Source organism: Arachis duranensis, chromosome 9, assembly GCF_000817695.3.
Source record: "Arachis duranensis cultivar V14167 chromosome 9, aradu.V14167.gnm2.J7QH, whole genome shotgun sequence".
Taxonomy (NCBI): Eukaryota; Viridiplantae; Streptophyta; class Magnoliopsida; order Fabales; family Fabaceae; genus Arachis; species Arachis duranensis.
The window spans coordinates 10,676,422-10,690,715 of NC_029780.3; the positions used below are offsets into that span (position 1 = coordinate 10,676,422).

The 14,294-nt window shown below is 31.6% G+C and overlaps 2 protein-coding genes and 1 pseudogene across 2 annotated transcripts; 2 read left to right on the plus strand and 1 right to left on the minus strand.

Moving 5' to 3' along the window:
• The first annotated feature begins 121 nt into the window (after positions 1–121).
• On the plus strand, positions 122–2,369 carry LOC107464687 (uncharacterized). The gene is made up of 4 exons (XM_016083639.3): positions 122–427; positions 1,519–1,591; positions 1,839–1,949; positions 2,046–2,369. Exons 2-4 carry the CDS (start codon positions 1,519–1,521, stop codon positions 2,195–2,197), a joined length of 336 nt encoding a protein of 111 aa, XP_015939125.1. The 5' UTR covers positions 122–427; the 3' UTR covers positions 2,198–2,369.
• Positions 2,370–3,696: 1,327 nt separating this feature from the next.
• Positions 3,697–6,836, plus strand: LOC107464584 (probable LRR receptor-like serine/threonine-protein kinase At3g47570; annotated as a pseudogene).
• A 1,616-nt stretch (positions 6,837–8,452) lies between these two features.
• Positions 8,453–12,450, minus strand: LOC110275942 (probable LRR receptor-like serine/threonine-protein kinase At3g47570). Its single transcript, XM_021132373.2, has 2 exons — positions 9,752–12,450; positions 8,453–8,841 (listed from the first exon to the last, which is right to left on the minus strand). Exons 1-2 carry the CDS (start codon positions 12,423–12,425, stop codon positions 8,453–8,455), a joined length of 3,063 nt encoding a protein of 1,020 aa, XP_020988032.1. The 5' UTR covers positions 12,426–12,450.
• Between the last annotated feature and the right edge of the window lie 1,844 nt (positions 12,451–14,294).

Sequence of the window (14,294 nt, forward strand, 5' to 3'; positions counted from 1 at the left end):
CCGATTTTTTGGCGGTTTAGTGGTTTGCAACTTCAGATGCCAAACAACGTCGTTTTGGCTTTTTTTAAAAAAAAGAAAAAATAGAAAGGCGTACGCGTAACCTAACCCTAATCTACTATGCCACTAACCCCAATCTCCCCTTTCTTCCCCTTTCCAAGTGCATTCAGCGCCAGCGGCCATTCACCCACCAAGGCCACCATTGCCACCGCCCACCAAGCTCCAGATTCCAGAAACCACCAAGCCACCCACAGCCATCCACAGCAGCAGCGACCACCACCGCGTTCTGCTTCTCACTGAGCCCGCCTCCTCGTCGCCGAGCCCGCCTCCTCATTCGCCACCCACAGCCATCCACAACAGCCGCGACCACCACCGCGTTGAGCCCGCCTCCTCGTCGCCAAGCTCGCCGAGCCCGCCTCCTCATTCGCCGGTAAGACTCTGTTCTTGTCTTCTTTATTTTGAACTTGCTTCCTTCTGAATTCTGATTATGATTTATGAGTTCTATGCTTCTTGATTTTGATTTTTTGAGGTTCTGATCTTGATTTATGAGCTCGCATGTTCTATGCTGCCTTCTTGATTTTTGTTTTTGATTTTCTGAGGTTCTGATCTTGATTTATGTTTGATTTATGAGCTCGCTTATTCTGTTTGCTGCTTCTGAATATGTTCTGATCTTGATTTTTGTTTTTTATTTTCTATGCTGCCTGTTCTGGTTGCTGCTTCATGAATCATGATGAATATTTTTTGCTGCTTCTGAATATGTTTGCTGTTTCATTATTTTCATGATTGCTGTGGTTGATTCTGAATATGTTTTGCTGCTTCTGTTTGCTGCTTCATGAATCATGATGAATTTTTTTGTTGCTTTTGAATGGAAATAGTTTGAAATTTTTATTTTATCTGAATCAGTTGATTTCTGTGACTGTCAAGCTGCATGAACAAATTACATATATTATGAACAGTGTCAATTATCTAGGCAGCAAAAGTTATCTTTCATATACATGACCAAATGAATATCATATATACCTGTATGTTGATATAATCTTCTGTGTCATCAATATATTCACGCAACTGCATTTGCAGAAGTATCGAACATCAAAGTTTATCATGACTCTAGTAGTGTTAATAGAAATCATATTGGAACTTAGTATGAATAGGAAAGAAAGAAAATGCAGTTCTAGCTAGTTCATACTGTGTTTAGTTTATTCAATGTGCCATTGATTTGCGTGAAATATGCCTGCAGGTTGTGTACCATAGAACAATTCACTAATCACTAGAACAAACAGTATCATGATCATGATGAATATTTTTTGCTGCTTCATTATTTTCATGATTGCTGTGGTTGATTTTGAATATGTTTTGCTGCTTCTGTTTGTTGCTTCATGAATCATGATGAATATTTTTTGCTGTTTCTGTTTGCTGCTTCATGATGAATATTTTTTGCTGCTTCTGAATATGCTTGCTGTTTCATTATTTTCATGATTTTCTGAAGTTGTTTTCTTGTCTTTGATTTTCTGATTGTTATAGATGGAACAATCACAAAGTAACCCACAGCCACAAGATAATGCTGTTCAAGATTCTCAAACTGGTTCATCCAGAGGTAAATCTGATCCAGCTTGGCAGTATTTTACAGTGAAGTATGACAAAAATAACAAGGCTCAATATACATGTATTTTCTGGTTGAATACTTACAATGGAGGGGATATATAGAATGAAATATCATCTTGCAAAAATCCCTAAACAAATTAAAGTTTGTAACAAAGTAACTGAAGATGTTGAACTTCAATTCAAAAGGCTTTTGGAGGAAAACAAAAAAAATCCAATTGACATTCAAAGCATTGTCACAGTAGATTTTTGGGTAATGCCGGATGAAGATGATCCTGAATTTACTAATGGAGACATCGAAGGCATTGAAAATTTAATTTATACGGATAATGATATGCCTTCATATCCTAAAGGTGATTGAAATAGCAAAACTTGTTTCACTTCCTCTCAGTATCTGATGTAAAGTTGTAACTTTAATTTTTTCTTGGTTTTCTATTTTATTTTATTAGATGGAGGAGATGTGGAACTTGATGTGGATTTCTCTAATGTTGCTGATTCTTCAAATACAGCTTCTTTTGGTGGTACTTCTGATGATGGTGGCTTTGGATTACCTGTTTATGATGGAGATGTTGGAACACTTAATGATAATTATGATTTTTGATGAGTTGCACCTTTGATTAGTTGAAAACTTGCTAGTAATTGTATCTTTTGAATGTAGAACATTATGGGTTTGTCATTATGTACGTTTTTTTTTTTTTAGTTATAAACTTTGATGTTTGAAATTGTTTGTGAACTTCTAATATTAAGTAATGGATAATTTATTATGTGAAATATTAAATTTATTAAGTTAGAAATGATTGAATTTATATACTTAAGATTATTTTAAGTTTTTTAATAATTTTATTTAATATTTAATTAAACCGGTTGAACCCCAGTCGAACCAATAAACCATTAAACCAATAATCTCACCGGTGTATTGACCGGTCCGATTTTCGCAACTTTGATAATTGTAAATAACAAAATACATGAACAACTTCGTTTTATTTCACACTATTTATTGACTGAAAAATATATATGTCCACCATTTACTAAAAGACTTGATTAGTATTATTTTTTTTAAAAAATTTAATTAGTCTGAAGTCAAAATTCCCGATAATTTAATTGTCACTTTACTCATTAATCAAACATACATGATACACCATATTACTTGGATCATGCTGATATCATAATTGATAGTGGAGCGACATTTTAAGATAAAGCTATTACTAACTAAGATACATTATTGTCTGAAATATACTTTATTAAGTAGAGAACTGCATAACTCTGAAAGGTCTTAATAATTATTTTCTATATTTTGACCCATCCGGTTACGAATGTCGGCCTTTCTCAAAGTAAACTTCCCCATTTATTGTTCACGCGCGAGTCATTGTTCTTGGCCATTTGTGTAGCATATGTGGCTCATACATACTGGTATGTTATGTAACTTTTAAGGGTTATATATTTGCAATAATATGGTAATAACGAACGAAATCTATATAAACTTTTGAAAAATACTACTAAATAATGATTTTTAATTATGCAAATAAAAAATAAAATTAAGGAACACAACGCTAAGAGAGAGCATGATCAGATAGATATCTTCTATTTTCTATCAAGTGTGTACTCATGGAATGCAAATAATAATAAAAGCTAGCTATTCATTATATTTATTTTAGATATATAATTTTTAATTGGTGAAAACTCGATGTTTTTATGTGAAGTTGATAGTAAAAAATTATTAAATGACAATTTAGTAAAATACATCAAATCATTTAATAGTTCTCAATTATTAACTTCACATAATGATAACTGCACATGAGTTTATATTTTTTAGTCGCTTCTCATATAGTTTTGTAGGTTGCAACTGTCATGGCCGGCAAGTTGACTAACAAAAAGCAATTCATTAAGAAAAAAATCTTTACAATGTGAACAATTTCTCAATTAATTTGCGGTTTCTCTATTAAATTACAGCGGAAAACAAAATCAATTTGCATCATCTTTTGAAAAAAGTGACATACGATCGGCTGCAAGCATCTCCCATTGTGTATAAAAAAAAAACAAGCACTGCAATTTTCAACTTGCAAACCAAAAATTAATATCCAAACAATGTTCTTAACTTCAATGCGACTCCTTTTCTTTTATGTATTCTTTGTGTGGCTTAAAGCTTCACTAGCCACCAACATTTTAGGAAATGGGACCGATGTTATAGCATTGCTTCGGTTTAAAGAATCAATATCCAATGACCCATATGGAGTTTTAAGCTCATGGAATACTTCAAGCCACTTCTGCAACTGGCATGGAATCACATGCAGCATTAAGCATCAAAGAGTGCAACACTTGAGCCTTCAACTATGTCAGTTGCATGGCACAATATCTCCATACATTGGAAATCTTTCTTTCTTGCAAACTCTCAACCTTGCGAGCAATAGCTTCTATGGAGAAATCCCTCGGGAGATAGGTCGTTTATTCAGATTACAACGACTCTACCTCCCGGACAACAAACTGACAGTTTGGCTAATTGCTCGGAGCTAAGGCTTCTAAACATGTCGAGTAACAATCTCTACGGCCGAATACCAATGGAGATTGGCACTCTTAAGAAGCTTGAAAAGTTGAGTCTTAACAAGAATAACTACTCTGGAGAAATTCCATCTTCCATATGGAATATCTCTTCTCTAAGTATTCTTTCTATGGGTTATAATTACTTGGAAGGCAAGATACCTGAAGAAATTGGAAAATTAAAAAGCTTATCAGGTTTCGCCATTGGTGCCAATAAACTGTCCGGGGAGCTTCCTTCTTCGCTTTACAATCTGTCCTCGCTAGCTCTTTTCTATGCTGCAGAAAACCAGTTTCATGGCTCTCTTCCATCCAACATGTTCTCCAACCTCATCAGTCTGCAAGAGATTGGCATTGGAGGGAATCAAATTTCAGGTCCAATTCCAACTTCTATTTCAAATGCATCTTCACTTCAACTTTTTGATATTGGCTATTGCAGTTTTGTTGGAAAAGTTCCAAATCTAGGAAACCTGAAGGATCTTTATTGGCTAAATTTAAACTACAACAATCTTGGTAGTAATTCAGCTCTAGACTTGGATTTCATAACATCTTTGATTAATTGTACTGAATTGGAAAGTTTGGTTTCGAGTTCCAACAATTTTGGAGGTGTTTTACCCAACTCTATAGGGAATTTGTCAACTCAACTCACTGAAATTAGTCTAGATTTTAATCACATACATGGAACTATCCCTGAAACTATATGCAATAACATAAACTTAATTACCTTGAATTTGGAATATAACCAACTTACCGGGTTTGTTCCAAATTCTTTTGGAAAGTTTCAGAAAATGCAACTATTGAGTTTGGGTGCAAACCACCTTATTGGTGACATACCTTTCTCCTTTGGTAACCTCACTCAACTGCTTGAAATAAGAATTTCAAACAACATGTTGCATGGGAAAATTCCACCAAGTATTGGAAATTGGCAAAACTTGTTGTACTTAGATTTTTCAGGAAACAATTTTAGTGGTGCTATACCAGTGGAAGTTTTTAGCCTTTCATCCTTGTCCACAAATCTGAACTTATCTCATAATTCACTGAATGGCACTCTTCCTGTTGAGGTTGGAGCTCTTGGAAACCTTGGAACTTTGGATCTCTCCAATAACTATCTATCTGGGCAGATTCCTATGACTATTGGAAAGTGCACAAGTATGGAATATTTAGACTTACATGGTAATTCTTTCAGTGGTATGATACCTTCATCAATAGCTTCATTGAAAGGCCTTTCTCATTTGGATCTCTCGCGAAATAACTTGTCCGGATCAATTCCAACAGATATGCAGAGGCTTTCTCTTCTAACATATTTGAATGTGTCTTTCAATATGCTAGAAGGGAAGGTACCATTGGAGGGTGTATTCAAGAATGCAACTGCAATTTCAATTGTTGGTAATAATAAGCTTTGTGGAGGTGTCTTACAGTTACATCTTGCACCATGCCCTGCCAATGTTATGGCAAGAAGCAATCACCATAATTTGAAGCTAGCCATAATCGTAATTTGTGTGGTTGTATGCCTTATTTTGCTTTCAATTGTTGTTGTTGTTTTCTTGAGCAAGAAGAAAAAAAGAACATCATCTTTGACAGCATCAACAAATCAGTATTCAATGGTGTCATACCAAATCCTACATCATTCAACAGAGGGGTTTTCTACCAGTAACTTGATTGGATCTGGTAGCTTTGGTTGTGTGTATAAAGGATTCCTTGAATCCGAACACAAGTTCGTCGCCATAAAGGTGATAAACCTTCAAATGAGTGGAGCTCACAAGAGTTTCATTGCTGAATGTAATGCTCTAAAATTTATCAGGCATCGAAATCTGGTGAAGATTTTAACATGTTGCTCGAGCATAGATTATAGTGGCCAAGAATTTAAAGCATTAGTGTTTGAGTACATGCCTAATGGAAGCTTAGAAAAGTGGTTGCATCCTAGTGCTGAAATCACAGATAGGCTATATACATTAGACCTTACTCAAAGACTAAATATTGTTGTTGATGTGGCTTCTGCATTACATTATCTTCACTATGGATGTGAACAACCTATTGTTCATTGTGATCTAAAGCCAGAGAATGTGCTTCTTGATGATGACATGGTTGCTCATGTGACTGATTTCGGATTAGCAAGGCTTCTCTCAATGACTAATGGTGATCCTCATAATCAATCTACCACAACTGTGTTCAAGGGAACTATTGGATATGCTCCTCCAGGTATAATCTCTTTCATCCAATCTTATTCTCTCTTTCCATTTTCAATGTTTTTAAAATTGTGAAAAGGAAAAACTAAAAGAGGAAGTGAAAGCGAAAAACATAATTTTATTGTTTTCACTTTTTAAATGTGGTATTGGCATGTTGTTTTGACAGAGTATGGAATGAGTTATGAGGTGTCAATGCAAGGTGATGTGTATTCTTTTGGAATTCTAGTATTGGAAATGGTCACTGGAAGGAGGCCAATGGAAGAAATGTTTAAAGATGATAACAATCTTCATAACTATGTGAAGATGGCATACTCAAACAATCTTCTAGAGATTATGGACTCAACTCTTTTGCCAAAACAAACAGGAAAAGAAGAAAACTACACAAAGAAGCTAACCATGTGTGTATTTTCTCTAATTAGAATTGGACTTGCTTGTTCAGTTGAATCACCGAATGAAAGAATGAACATGGCAGATGTCACTAGGGAGCTAAACCTTACCAAAGATATATTTCTTCAAGATTGATATATAAATGAATGCTACTAAATAATGAGTACAATAACAAAGAATTGTGTCTAATTGATTTGGTGATCGATTTTTAGTGTATACATAATATGACTGATTTTTACACATGCAGCTAACTACGTAATATCATATCAACAAAATTGACTGCGTAAATAATTATCCAAAAGAATGAATGTCATCGAACGACGATGTAAAACGCTTTACACGGATTAAAATTAAAATCTTTTTGTTGTTAACAAAAATTGGAATAAAAAAGTTGGAGGCAATTTTGGGAATTTACTAAAAATAACATATAACAAAGAAAACACACTTATTGTCTGTTCATTTAATCACCTATTACGTGATTTATCATTGAATTTTTTTAACTTTTATTGCTAGTCAACAGTGGACATGTTTTATTTCTTTGTTAACGGTCACTGTATCTTTTGTTCTCTAATTTCTGGTTACTACTTTGTAAGGAAGAAAATGGTTCATTCCTTTATTGACTGGAATAACAAATTAAGAGTAAAGAACGTGAAAGAATTGAATTCTTTTGTTGATTATTGATCAATGACCAGATATTTATCACAATTATTAATACAAGTCAATTATTGATGAAAAATAACATTTTCTTTTTCTTTCTAATTTGTCTCTGTCAACATTAGATATTCTTTGCCGTTGACATATTTGTTGTGGGCTTCAACTTATTAATGTAAGTCGCTATTAACAATTAGGATTAGGATATTCGATGAGCTAGGCAGCGTCCATATGGATATGAACGAGTTTGTATGTGAAAAGGTTGAAAAGAAGAGTACAAGAAAAATAAGCAGATGATTAAATAGATGTATCAGACACAGAAACTCATACATTCAACTGCGTATAATAGAATCAATCAATACAAGACAATAGATTTCTATGCCCCATATATATATAATGGTTATTATAAATTATATATTATAACTTTTTTTAAGTATACTTCAAATTAATATTTGATTTCTAAATTATTGTAGAGCACAATAAATTATATATATGTTAAATTAAATGGTTGATTTTTAATTTTGAAGTCCTGTCATGTCATATTAAGTCAATAAAAATAACTATTTTTATATTCATCGCTTGAATGGTCATCTAAAAAAATATATTTAATTAAAAGACGGTATAATATATTTTATTTTATCCATGTATCAAAAATAAACTAGCTCAATGTTATATTATTTAAAATTTTAACATGTTGAAATATTTCACCACTCAAATTTTATATTATGATATTAAATGTTTTAATTAATATTGATGTATTGAATAAGTGATGCTAAATATTTATCGAACAATTAATGCAAATAATAATCAAATACGTAATTTTATTTTTTGTTGTCATCATAAATTTATAAAAGTATAAAATTGTATGTCCAAATCTAATAGTAAAAAGATATGCCTTGTAACCTGTATTTATTTATATTTATATTTATATTTTTGGGTTCTAGACTTGAATTATTTTCCATAAATTGAAATTAAAAAAAAACTACATGTTTTTTCAAAATATACAAGTTTTTCCAAAATAAGTTGTAAATTTGTATAGATTAATTTATCCAATACAAAATTCTTTAAGGGTGATTATATGATCTAACATTCATTTATATTTAACCATGAAGAAATGCACTTCTAGAAAGATTGAGCTCCCTAATAACATCCTTGATGTTCATTCTGTCATTGGGAGATTCCATTGAACAAGCAAGTGCAATTCTTGTTAGAGAAAACACACAAGTCTCTTCTTTTGGAAGAATGATGATCACATTCTCTATAATGCTTTCTTCCTCAGTGGATCTTCGTTGTATTTGATTTGTGAAAAGAGTTGAGTCCACAATCTCTAACAGGTTGTTTGAATATGCCATGCTCACATAATGATGTAGATTTTCTCCATCTTTGAACATTTCTTCTGTTGGTCTCTTTCCACTTAACATTTCCAATGCTAAAATTCCAAAAGAATATGTGTCACCTTGCATTGACACCGGAGAACCTATTCCATATTCTGTAATATATAGTAGATTATTAATAGGATTTAGCTAATATATGTCTTAAGGGTATATGATAAACTTATCATTAATAAAATTTTTTAAATATTTTTATTTAATAAATACAAAACAAATGTATTGAAAATTTATTTTTTTAGAATGTGTTTGGTTTGTGTTTTTATTTTCTGTTTTTATTTTTAGTATTTTCTTTTTTTTATATTGTAAAGAAAAAAGTGAAAACAAATTGTTTTTACTTTTTTCTTCACAAAATTTAAAAAATAGAAAACACTGAAAATAAAAATACAAACTAAATGCATTCTTACATTTTCAATAAAAATTTGTTTATTTTGTAATCTTAACCTATGTTCTTAGGATACAAGATAGATAAATCTTTATTAATATTTCAATAGAAATGTTAAAAGTTACATAAAACATCTTGAACGCAAACATAAGAAAAAAGTGCCGAGTATAATGCATTAAATAAACCATCAAAGAATTTTTTTATCACACATTTTAGTATTTAATAACTTATAGTTTGGTTATTCTATAATTTCTATAGTTTTATCACAATTTTAATTAAATTTTATAGTTAAAATTTGTATTTAGATCTTTATTAGTTATTATTTTTTAGAAAAAATACAATAATTCTATAATATTAGCTTTCAGAATATTCTATAATTTCTCTATATCAAACACAAAAATAAATGTTCTAAAAAAATATATATATTTCTTAACAAACTCTTAAACTATAACACCTAATTAAATTTTTTTTTATCTAATTCATAGACTCGATTGCAAACTTTTAAATTATAAAAATCTAACTAAAAATTTTAAACTACAAAGACCAGAGGAATAATCAAGTTATTATTTAATTGTTCAAAAAAAAAAAAAACAAAAAAACAAAAAACAACAACAATGACAACATACCTGGAGGAGAATATCCAATGGTTCCCTTTAACCCAATGGTGCTAGATTGCTGATTAGAATCTGTGAGAAGCCTTGCTAACCCAAAATCAGTCACGTGACCAACCATGTGATCATCAAGGAGCACATTGCTTGGCTTTAAATCACAGTGAATGATTGGTTCCACGCATTCATAGTGAAGATAATGTAATGCATTTGCCACATCAATTAGAATGTTCAATCTTTGAGCAAGCTCCAATGGATGTGATTCATCTTCAATGCTTTCACCACAAGGTTGCAACCACTTTTCTAAGCTTCCATTAGCCATGTACTCAAACACCAATGCTTTGAAATCATTGCCTTTGAAATCAATGCTTGAGCAACAAGTTAAAATCTTTGCAAGATTTCTATGCCTCATAAACTTCAGTGCATTACATTCAGCAATGAAACTCTTGTTGGCTTCATTCGTTTCGATGTTCATTACCTTTATAGCAACAAACTTCTGTTCAGGTTGTAGAAATCCCTTGTAGACAGAACCAAAGCTTCCAAATCCAATCAAGTTGTTAGTGGAAAACCCCTCTGTTGCATGGTGTAGAGTTTTGTATGACACCATAGGAAGCTGGAATATTGATGACTTCCAAGATGATAAAAATGATGGTCTTTTTCTCTTCTTGATCCAATAACACAAGACAGGAGTTGAAAATAACAGAAAGCAAACAATCACACAAATGATGATTACTACTTGCTTCAAATTATGGTGCTTGTTTCTTAACCCAATAGTAGCAGGGCATGCTGCTAGATTCAACTCTGATATACCACCACAAAGATGATTATGATCACCGGCTACTGATATTGCGCTCGCATTCTTGAAAACACCCTCTATTGGTACCTTGCCCTCCAAGTTATTGAAAGAAAGATTCAAGTATGTTAGAAATGAAAGGCTTTGCAATTCTATTGGAATTGTTCCAAACAGATTGTTTAGTGAGAGATCCAAATGAGTAAGTCCTTTCAATGAAGCTATTGATGAAGGTATCACTCCATTGAAGGAATTCCCATGTAAATCCAGATACTCCATGCTTTTGCACTCGCCGATCGTCTCCGGAATCTCCCCGGAGAGATAGTTATGGGAGATATCTAAAGTGTCAAGGCTTGAAAGGGATCCCACTTCAACAGATAGATTGCCATTGAATGAGTTATGAGATAAGTTCAAAAATATTGACAAGGAAGGAAGTCCAAAAATCTGCTGAGGTATCTCACCAGCAAAATTGTTTCTAGAAAAGTCTAGAATCTGCAATTTTTGCCAGTTTGCAATAATGGGTGGAATTTTTCCTTCCAACATATTGTTTGAAATACTTATTTCAACCAATTGAGTGAGATTTCCCAAGGAGGGAGGTATCTCACCTAAAAGGTGGTTTTGCCCCACATCTAGAGATTGCATCTTATGAAACTTTCCAAAAGAATTTGGAACATTCCCACTAAAGTGGTTGTCACCCAAATACAAAGAAATTAAATTTATGTTATTCCCTATTGTTTCAGGAATAGTTCCATGTATGTGATTAACAAAGAGACTTATTTCAATGAGTTGGGTGGACAAATTGCCTATTGAGATGGGTAAAATACCCCCCAGCTTGTTGGAACCAAGAACCAAATTTTCCAATTTGGTGCAATTAACCAAAGATGTTATAAAGTCCAAATCACCATCTGAACCACTGCCAAGATTGTTGTAATTTAAGTTTAGCCAGGTAAGATGTTGCAATTTTTCAAGAGATGGAACTTGTCCAACAAAGTTGTTGAAACCAATATCAAATTTTTGAAGCAAAGATGCATTTGCTATTGAAGTTGGGATTGGACCTGAAATTTGGTTCATTCCAATTTCAAACATTTGCAAATTCGAGAGGGCGGAGAACATGCCGGCCGGAAGCGAGCCGTGAAATTGGTTCTCTGCAGCTGAGAAGAAAGCAAGAGAAGTCATATTGCAAAATGAAGAAGGAAGCATACCAGAAAACCTGTTTGAAAGTATCACTAACATGGACAACTTTTTCAGTTGTCCAAATTCTCCAGGTAACTTTCCCTCCAAGTTATTAACTGCTATGGAAAAGACATTAAGGGAAGAGATATTTCCTATGGAGGGTGGAATTTTCCCACCAAAATTGTTTTTAAAAAGACTCAACTTTTCTAATTTCTTAAGAGAACCAACCTCAATTGGTATTTTTCCATGAAAACTATTTGCTGAAAAATTTAAGTATCTTAGTTTAGAGCAATTAGTTAAACTAATAGGAAACTCCCCTGTCAAATTGTTGTTTGAAAGGTTGAGTTTCCTTAGTCTAAACAAACGGCCCAACTCTCTTGGAATTTCTCCATAAAATTTGTTGCTAAAAAGGTTGAGAATTCTCAAGAAAGAAAGGTTGCCAATATAAGGAGATATGGTCCCACTCAAATGATACTCTTTAAGGTTCAACATCACAACTCGTTGATGTTTGATGCCACATGTGACTCCACCCCAGCTGCAAAAATGGTTAGAAGTATTCCATGACATCAAAATTCCATAAGGGTCACTTGATATTGATTTTTTAATTTGAAGTAATGTCACAAAATCGGTCTTATTTCCTAAGGTGGTGGTAGCGGCGGTTATTGTAGGGTGAATCAATGGCAATGTTACACAAAAAAGAAAGATGGTTGTCAAGGTAGAAAAAAGCATTGTTGGGTTGGAAAAATTTGAGTATATGAATGTTTATGCCAATGGAAAAATGTGATAGTGCTTTATGGATTAAAATATTGGAGTGCTACTATGTATACTTCTAAATTTTGTGGAATTCTTTGCCCCCTACCCCACCCTGTTCTCATTGCTTAGCTAGTTAACGTTTATTTTGGATTTTTGGTTTCTATATATACTAGCAAAAGTTATTTAGATTTTCATATTGCTTGAGAAAGTAAATAAAAATTAATCTTTTAAAACACTAACTTAACTAGGATTTTTTGAATAAATAAAATAAATTAATTATTTACCAATATGTATTTTTTAAAAATATTTATATGTTCTCTTTTTTTTTTAATTTTATTTGTACTGCAAATGAGAGGAAAAAAAAGGAAAAATTAAATATGTTTTTAAAAAAATCACATGTTGGTAAATAATTAATTTATATTATTTATTTAAAAAATCTAACTTAACTATGTCAAAAGATTAACTTTGTTGATAGCTTACCAAAAACTATTTAATGATATTCTCTTCTCATAATAAAGATCTTTTTTAGTTCTATTTTTACATCAAATTAATTGTCTTTTTAATTTCAATAACTCATTTATCTTTTTTCTACTTTTTATACCCTTCAAATATTTATTAAGTAATGGAAATTATAATAACAGAAAAAATATGTTGTGAACTTGTGATTGATAAAATGTATTTTTGCATTTTTTTCAAATTTATAGATGTTAAATAAAATTAAGTATTTCATTTTTAATATTTATTATTTTCAGGATTTTTTGAAAAAATAAAATAATAAATAATAACAAATAAAAATAAATTTTTATTATTTTTACTTTTTTTATAAAATCTTCAAAATAAAAGATATTAAAAAATAAAAATAAATTTTCTCCACACCAAACCTATTCTTGATTTCCAAAGATGAAATAATTTTGGTTACTTTAGCGTGTCAAAGGCGCTTTGGAGAATTTTGTTTATCGTTTTTGATGATCGATTGGATCAGTACGCAATGCATGAGATAACAAGCTAGTGATGACAAAAGGAATTTATAATGATCAGTTAATATATATAAAAATGCTATTTGTATATTAAAATTAGTCACTAAAATTAACAATCGATATATTTGTATATAAATATATATGTGGTTTAATTTATTTCAATGTGTATTTATATTTCAGCATGTATTTTATAAATTTTAATGACTAATTTTAGTATACTTGTAACATAACTCAAATATATATTGCTAGTCTTGGTTGGAAATACTGGAAAAGAAAGTGATATAAACCACTGTATAAAGTATAAACTTTAGCTTAATCAGGGGCGGACCCATAATGGGACATTAGACTAACATTAGTGTTCATATTATGTTAAATGAAAATATGGAAGATGCCATCAGCTAAAACAATTTCTTACTATTCTTGACTTCTTTGTAAATTAATTAATATAAGTGGACCATAATTCTCATGCGAATCCAAAAGCGGAAGAAAAATCAAGCATGATGCAAAGTAATTTCTTCTTAGACTTCTTTAACGTGCAAGAGACTCCGAAGAAAATCTCTTATTTGTGAGAATGTCTGTGTGTACATATATATTACTTACCAATCACTATTGAGTAATTATGGTTGCACATAAATAAAAAAATATTTGTATATTTATAGTAATTATTTGTATTCGATCTAAATTTTATGAATATTATCTGATCTGCAGAATTGGATCGGATTAGATCTGATCTGTACTATAATAGAATCGGATTGCAGATTTGATAGTGATATTCACGGATCCAATCTGCAGATCTGCATATCCGCACGTCTCATATAAATAGCATAGTTTAAGAAAATAAATTCTAGAATTTTAGTGTGTTATTTTA

Bases quoted from the DNA above. Each gene is read 5' to 3' on its own strand.
- LOC110275942 (XM_021132373.2), bottom strand. From the start codon at position 12,425: ATGCTTTTTTCTACCTTGACAACCATCTTTCTTTTTTGTGTAACATTG. The intron at 8,842-9,751 runs GTATGTTGTCAT...TATATATTACAG, and splicing joins CATTGGATATTCTCCTCCAG to AATATGGAATAGGTTCTCCG.
- LOC107464687 (XM_016083639.3), top strand. From the start codon at position 1,519: ATGGAACAATCACAAAGTAACCCACAGCCACAAGATAATGCTGTTCAA. The intron at 1,592-1,838 runs GTAAATCTGATC...GCATTGTCACAG, and splicing joins TCAAACTGGTTCATCCAGAG to TAGATTTTTGGGTAATGCCG. The intron at 1,950-2,045 runs GTGATTGAAATA...TTATTTTATTAG, and splicing joins TATGCCTTCATATCCTAAAG to ATGGAGGAGATGTGGAACTT.